We start from the raw sequence: 8,601 nt of genomic DNA on the forward strand, positions 1-8,601 counted from the left end.
TAGAGTTTTCACAACTCAAGTGGGTTTTCATTTTATACTTAGCCTATATATGTTGTAACAACATCGTTTTTTTTTGTTACATGTAATATATGTTGTAACATTTAATACAAAATATCGAAACATAAAAAAAAATATTTTGCTATTTTTTAACATTTTTTTACTAATTTTTATATATGTTTTCAGGAGAGAGAAAAAGTTATATTTATATTTATATTTTTATTCACTTTAATTGTGGACCACAATATTTAAACATTAATTAAAAACATGTGGTTGAGAATTGTTCTAGAGTTTTCACAACTCAAATGAGTTTTCATTTTATACTTAGCCTATATATATATATATATATATATATATATATATATATATATAACTTCATGAGTTACTTATTGCAAGCTATATATATATATATATATATGTATGTATTTACATTGTTAACCTTGTAATTTAAAGAAACGAAAAAAAAGTAATTGCTAAGTAGTAGTTTTCTTGGGTTTCTTGTAACTTTATTGCTTTTTTCATTAAGACTATGTGTTGTGTTGAAGCTGACATTTGAATTCATCCAATCATATTGTGCCACGTGACGTTGACTGGACCCAACCCATCAATCATTGTCGGTCGCGCCACCGGTGAATTCACCCAGTTGTCGTTCGCGTCCGGTGAATTTATCCATTCGCGAGCCAACTCATCAATTTTCCTCCTTTAGCCCAAGCGAGCATGCTCGCCCAGAGTCGCGGTGCCCGCTCGATGCGAGTGGTGAAGCGAAGGCGTTGTGGTGTTTTTGGCCGACGTGGCTTGGGCCAGGCTGCTCGTGGCTCGGGTGGCGTGCCACAACGGATAGCCTAACCTTCTATATGTATGCATATAGGTATACCATCCGTAGTTTTGGGTTAAAAAGTTAAACCATCCGTTATGGCTTGTGAAACACCCTGCCAAAGTGCTTTGTTAGTACCTTTCGTGGTTGCACACACGAAGCAAGATTTCATATAAAAGATAGTGAGTGAAAGTCATTCTTTTAAAGGGTCTAATTTGTAATTTGTCAATATTTAAAGGAGAAATTTGTAATTTTAGTCTTTATTAATTGTGTATTTTTAAATGTTTATCTATTTATTATTCTTATTGGATTATTTAAGTAAGGTGTTATTGTATTATATATATATATATATATATATATATATATATATAAGGTGTCCTTCCACAAGTGACCTTAAACTATACGAAGTAAGTACATGATGAAATGCGTGGTTTTCTCTTGATGCTTAGTAGTATTGACTGCGTCTATTAATGGTGTTCAAAATGTCTGACTGCTTGGTGGGGTCAACATCATAGGAATAATCATCTGCTTAGCAGTATTGACTACGTCTATTAATGGTGTTCAAAATGTCTGACTGCTTGGTGGGGTCAACATCATAGGAATAATCATCAGCTTAGTAGTATTGACTGCGTACATTAACGATGTTCAAATTGTCTGACTGCTTGGTGGGGTCAACATCATAGGAATGATCATCAGCTTAGTAGTATTGATTGCGTGCATTAATGGTGCTCAAAATGTGTGACTGCTTAGTGGGGTCAACATCATAAGAATGATCATCAACGCCCAACAATGTTGCTTCAAGCCGTGATATCATGATCTGACCTTTGGATCTTACATGCATTCTTTGAATTGCTGGTTCAAACAATGATATTAATGTTGTGGAGTAATCACCTATTTTTAATGACATCGTTTATGGTGTTGCACTTGGGCAAACTATCATGCCACTGATGTGGAGTAGAACGTATATATATCTTACCATTGATATTATCCACAATACGCCACTTTCGTGAAAGTGTTTATATGCCCCCAGGAAGATAGGCGAATGTTATTCAAAAGGCACAAGAAGGGGTAAGAAAAGATACCGAAAGAGCTTTCAGTATTCCTAGAAAAAGGTGGAGCAACATCACAATTCCAATACAAAAGTGGCCGAGAGATAAGATAGGAAATATAACGTACGCTTGTTTATGTTGCATAATATGACCTTGAGAGATGTCGGAAAAGCGATTTGTCAAAACTACGAAGGTGGCATCAAACGACCTTCAGTAGTGATAAGTACCGCGAAAAACAAGCTAATTATATGACAATACATGATGACGAAATGCATAACAACCTTCGCTCAGATCTGTAGAACATCCTTAAAAATATTGTCAACAAAACTATGATTAATTTGTTTTTATTTATTTATTTAGGATTTTATTAATATGTATTTGGTTTTTGATTTTTTATGAATTTTGTTATTTTGCTCCTTTCGTTCACGTCTTCCATAACATCCTACTGTAAAGGTAAAAGAAAAAAACCATTTTATCATCTCATGCTTTTCACCTTACCCCTTTCTACCAATATACAATTATTAGCCATCAGCCAGTGATTAATTCGATGTTATACTATAAAGTTTTCAAATAATTTTGAAAAATGGTGGGAAAAGAAATCCAATTGTCAGCGTTTGCAATCTAGCATCACCCACGTACAGAACTCACATGAACGCACATTTTTCCTTGCGTCTATCTCTCCTTCAATTCATGAATAATATTAACAAACAGCCAAAAACCACTATACCGTTAAAACCAAAACAAATCAATTTGTTCATCTGATAATGAGCTTGATACCATACCAGTACTGATCCCGAATTTCTTGATCTAGATTTTTTTTAGAAACTTGGTGCCGATAATACAATTTGCTCATCCCTAATTCAATGCTAGAAAACTGAATTTACAAATTTGAAACTTAGAAGTTATAACTTGTTTGATCAAGCCGAATACCCGACCCGCATTCATACATGCGTTGTTAATGACAAAAAGAAAAATTCTAACCAAATCAAACTGAATTTATGATCCATTTCCGGTTTCCCATGTTGAACTGCCAAACAGCCCCTTTTCCCATACTATCACCTGAAACACGGTCCCCACTCCATCCTCCCAACCAATAAAACAAAATTAAATAAATGAATTTATCTATATTTGTGGATTTAAATTAAAGAAAGAAGAGTGCAGGATTTTGAAGTGTAAAAACTAAAAACACCCAACCCCAAAACACACATTGCTTTTTCATCTAGACGACACCGTTTCCGAAGCAACACCATCATGAGACGACATCGACCTGGTTTTTCCCACTTCACTTTTTCGATTTCCATACGTTGGAATAAACCCAATAACGTCTTTCTGTAGAAAGCCCCCCCACTCACACGTGCATTCCTTCATTAGTAACCTGTGCCATCTGACGATTAAACATACGATACATTATCTTGCATTGTGTGAACGATATATTATTTTTATTATTATATCTATTTTTAAGTTTTTATTTTCCTACAATATTGATATTGATATTGATATTGGTACTAACGTTGGTATTCATTTTACGGTTTTCGATTGATTTAAATCCCAAGTTGATATCTTTTTTGTACGTATCACAATTGTATCAATCGTTATACCGGATGTCAACATAGCGTAACAAACCAACCTGATATGGAGCAATGATAATGAAAAAACATTGTCAACACAACTTTCAGTTTAAAATACATACACAAAAATGATAACGACGATAATTATTTATTTGTATAAATTAGCGGTAAAGAGTAAAACTCGCTATTTCTCTTCACATAGAATTTATTATACAATTCTTTTCGTATCTAAAAAGAAAAAGAAAAAGAATCTAAGTGTCTGTCGGTCACCGCCCACTCCGGCGGCGACTGCGTCAAGATTTGGATACAGATTCCACAAGCCTTCCAATCTTCGCCAGCACCTCCGGTGACAAATTCTTAACCGGTTTACGTTCTTTCACCCGCCGGAAATCAAACCCGAACGCATCCGAAACATCTTCGGAGCTCCATCCAGCTTCCCGGAGAGATTCCGACAACCGGTTCGCTTTAACCAAAAGGGCATCCATCACAGCTTGGTTATCCAACAGCACCATCTCACCGTCAAAGAACCCGGAGGATGCCACGTCAACAATATCCGACACGTCGGAATCCGCCCACCCACCTTCTTTTAAAACCGACCCGATCCGTTTCACATACGAGTCGACCCAGTTCGGCGTACCGGATCTCGGGATCTCAAAATACCGTTCCGGTGAAGATAACCCCGACGAGTTTGACTTTTTGCGGCGGTCAACGGCGGCGTCACTCCAAAACTCCACCCATCTCGGTACCCTCCCGCCGGCGACGGCGTCAAGACTCCGTCGAGTAATATTGTTATTCGATAACATTCCGTTAACTTTCCGTCCTTGTTTATTAATAATATTATTATTATGAACATTTTCCGGGTAACACTTCGCAAACGACGTCGTTCTCTCCCTATCGAAAAAATCCGAAAGATCAAACCCGCAACAAAATATCTGATTCTCGTCAACGTAAAAAACCGGGTTTCCAGCCAACAAAGGCTTACACGGAATATAACAGTGGTTAAAAACGGGCACCAAAAGTGGGGCCTGTTTTAACGCGTTCCTCGCGATCCTGATCGCCTTTTCAGGATCTGTGGGACGAGGGCCCCACGCTTTCGACCACAATGCGTTTCTCGCAATGTGAAACGATATTGAGGCAATAGGTAGTTCGAAACACGCGCGTAGCTGTTGCCGGGTTGACCCGGTGGACCGCCAATCCGGAAACCCGGGTCCGACGGGTAACCCGGCGGAAAGGACAGCTTTGAGATCGGGTGGGAATGCGAACCCGAACTCGGCTTCTGCTTTGGCGAATTCGTTGTCGCTTAACCCTTGTTGGACTTGTATGCCAGAGCTTTTTAAGTGGGTTAATACTTTGTCGGCTAGAGAAGTGAAGGAGATGAGACTGTTGCGAGCTGGAAGTGGGGTTGAGGGTGATGACGTGGCGGCTCTGGCGGAGAGGCGGCGGAGGCCGGCGAGGTGTGCTGGGTTTAAACCGGACATTCTCCTATCGACGTCCACCATTTTATTAAACTTGGAATGAATATTTTGTAATAATGCAAATTGAAAGAATAAAAAAAGGAATCCGAGTTACTTTCAGAAGAGGAGAAGTGATAAAGGTGAAGTGGGAACAGAGGAAAGATTGAAAGAAAGGGGAATGGATAGTTTGTAAAACAAGGGTTCGGTATTTGTAGCTTCAATAATGGTGGGACCGGTTTTGTAATTAAGATCTTGCTTGTTTCAAAATTGGGGATTTCCTATTGGGGTTTTCCTATTGTTAAAAGCATCATGTCAAAGAGTTTTCAAAAACCCCTTAAAAAATATTTCAAATTTTAATAAAAAAATAATAATTTAAAGTATAAATTAAAAACGTAAAAACTAAAATAACAAAAATGTCTCTCACGTCGTCCTCGTTCATTAAAAAAATAAATAAAAAATAAAAACCTTGGTTTCGTGTCGGTTCAGGTTCAGTTTTTTTTTTGTTCATTTTTGCTTTTTTTTCGTTTCGGTATCTATTCGGTTTCAGTGTTTTCGGTTTCAGTGTTTTCGGTTTCTCGGTTTTATTCGGTTTAAGATGGATATGGGTCAAGATAGATAAAGTTAACCCATCTTGAACCAAGTAAAGGTTAAAATATAAAGGGTTTCAAAAACCCCTCAAAAAAATATTCAAAAAAATTAATAAAAAAATAATAACTCAAAATATAAATCGAAAACGCGAAAAGTAAAATAACTAAAACGTTTCCCCGGTCTTCCTCGTTCATTAAAAAAAAACTCGGTTTTTCTTGGTTCAGGTTCGGTTTTTTCAGTTTTTTTCGCTTCGGTTTTGCTTTTTTTTCATTTCGGTCGGTTTCAGTATATATTCGATTTAAATGATTTCGGTTTCGATTTCTCGGTTTCTATTCGGTTCCGTGGGTTTTGTTTGAAATAAAATTGGATAAAGCTTGTTTTAGTCCATTCTAACCCATAAGCAAACCCATTCTAACCTATAACCAAAAGTCACTAGTATTTTCCCAACCCATCTTGACCCTCTTGCAAAATCCATCCTGACCCATCTCAATTTTAAAAGTTATCAAATTAACCCAAAAAAACCCATTTCGGTTTGTTTTGTCACCCTTATGAGAAATGAATATGGACCACTACTTTTATTTTATATTTTAAATGTTTAAAAATAAATGAAAAAAATGAAAATGCAATAAAAAATGCATTCTCTCTCTTCAATTAATACAACTAAGATAACCATAATAAATCTCTTTCTTTTCAATTAATACAACTAATATAACCAAAATAAATCATCTCTAATTAATAACTATCAAAACATATAATTTTTTTTAATTGATATACTTAGAAAAAACTATTGTTATAAATAATAATAAAAAAATATCATACAAATGTGTTCATTAAATATAAACAATAAATATACAACATACACAAAATTATATAACCTACACTTGTTTTGAACAATAAAAACGTACAACATACAAAAAAGTATACAATTTACATATGTAATTCGACATCAACAATTATATAAACTAGAAAAAGATATACACATCCTATACGTGTGTAGGTTATATGTTTTTCGTGTGTAAGTAATATATTTTCTTATTCTTAGAACAAGTGTATGTCACATGTTTTTGTGTAGGTTGTATATTTTTTATTGATATTTAATGCTACATATATAAGATAGTTTTTGTATTATTCATCACAATGTACCTACGTGTTAATGGATATTGATATATTGAGTTGGAAGAAATTGGTTTTGGATAGAAAAAATATTTAATGTATGAATATATTGTATTTAAATGAGTAGGATAAAATTTTCGAGTGTAGGTTATATGTTTTTCGTGTGTAGGTTATACGTTTTCGTGCGCGTGTGTAGTTTATTGATGCTGAATTTTGTGTGTTGGTTATATGTTTTTCGTGTGTAGGTTATATGTCTTCTTATTCTTAGAACAAGTGTAGGTTATATGTTTTTGTGTAGGTTGTGTACTTTTTTGTTGATATTTAATGTAAACACGTGTAAAATACTTTTTTGTAATATTCATCACAATGTAAATATGTGTTGATAGATATTAATATATTAAGTTGGAAGAAATTGGTTTTGGATAAAAAAAATTTCAATGTATGAATAAATTGTACTTGTGTAGGATAAAAATTCAAGAAAGAAAAAAATAATTTATAAAAATAAATGAATTCTTTATATTTTCCAATTATAATAACTTGATTAGTTATATTAATTGAAGAGAGAGCACGCATTAATACTTTCCTTATTTATCTTCAAGTATTTAAAACCTAAATTAAAATTAGTGGTCCATATTCATTTCTCGCATTTCTCATAGTAATTTCATTTCTCTCCTGAACCATCCACTATGTGTGTATATATATATATATATATATATATATATATATATATATATATATATAGGGAGAGGATCAAGAGAAAACTCACATTTAGAGAGAAAACTAAAAAACTCCTAAAAAATTATTTTTAATTAAAAATAAAAAATATTTTCAAAATTCTGTTTTAGCCATTATTCTTATATTTTCTTATATTTTACTTGAAAAATATAAAAAAAACAAAAAAAACCTCTATAATGCACATACGTAATACTGTGCGATACTGTTGTATTACACATGTGTATTACTATGTATTTTTGAATTTAATAGTGTTTTATTGCTTATATTCAATATTTGTGTATTGTATATATGTGTAGTAGTGTTATATTATATGGAAAAAAATAATAATAAAATAAAAGTCGATGTGGTGCACATGTGCGTTAATGTTGTATTACACATACGTACTAATGTGTATTCGATGTGTGTATTAGTCTTATATTGCATATATACAATTGTGTGTATCAAATATGTGCAATAGTGTTGTATTCTATGCAATACAAACACTTTTGCATATATGCAATGCACACTATTACACATGTGCACTATACCGACGAGGTTACCGACAAGGGTGTTTTTTTTTTTTTTTTTTTGAACCAATAACAATATATAAGAATAATGAAAAAAAAAGAAACTTCAAAAAAAAGTTAAAAATAGCTTTTTAGAAGTTTTTAGGAGTTTTTAAGTTTTCTCTTTAAGGGGAGTTTTCACTAGAACCCACCCATATATATATATATATATATATATATATATATATATATATATATATATATATATATATATATATTAGGGGCGCCCAAGGGGCATTAAACCATAACGGGCCGGGCTTCGATGCCCCGTTTTCTACGAGGCGATAACGTGGCGTTGACGTGACACGGTGGAGGGGCTTCCACACCCCCCACCATAGCGGATAGCCTAAGCGGCGTATTATGGTATGATTTGACGTCCTAGCCTGCAAAAGATGGGCTCGGTTGTCATATCGTACCCTAATACGTCGTGCATAGCCCTATACGCGGCGTATTGAGTTTTTTATATTTTTGGAGCCCGACTCCCCTCACTCTCCATCTTTTCTCTTTTCTTTTTTTTACCCTCACCCTCAACCTCACCATCTTCATTCAACCAACAATACAACAACACAATTTTTGTTATATGTAAATGTCGTGGTTCTACCATTTATTTCCGGAGTCGAACGAGGAGGAGCCGGGTTACGCCGCTAACGATCAACCTGGCACGTCATGGTTACCCGACTTGAACCTAGTTTCGTTTTATCTTTATTTAGTATGAAGTCGGTAGTTGTGCATGTTAGG

The 8,601-nt window shown here is 34.3% G+C and overlaps 1 protein-coding gene across 1 annotated transcript; it reads right to left on the reverse strand.

The window, feature by feature from the left end:
• Positions 1 to 3,657: 3,657 nt before the first annotated feature.
• Positions 3,658 to 4,932, reverse strand: LOC143631220 (uncharacterized). Its single transcript, XM_077100047.1, has one exon. It carries the CDS (start codon positions 4,925 to 4,927, stop codon positions 3,722 to 3,724), a length of 1,206 nt encoding a protein of 401 aa, XP_076956162.1. The 5' UTR covers positions 4,928 to 4,932; the 3' UTR covers positions 3,658 to 3,721.
• Between the last annotated feature and the right edge of the window lie 3,669 nt (positions 4,933 to 8,601).

The sequence above is a fragment of the Bidens hawaiensis genome, unplaced genomic scaffold (assembly GCF_021521415.1).
Source record: "Bidens hawaiensis isolate Kalapana, Puna unplaced genomic scaffold, B.hawaiensis_p1.1 tig00005959_1, whole genome shotgun sequence".
In the NCBI taxonomy this organism is placed as follows: Eukaryota; Viridiplantae; Streptophyta; class Magnoliopsida; order Asterales; family Asteraceae; genus Bidens; species Bidens hawaiensis.

Excerpts from the sequence above, each read along its gene's own strand:
- LOC143631220 (XM_077100047.1), bottom strand. The coding sequence starts at position 4,927 with ATGGTGGACGTCGATAGGAGAATGTCCGGTTTAAACCCAGCACACCTC.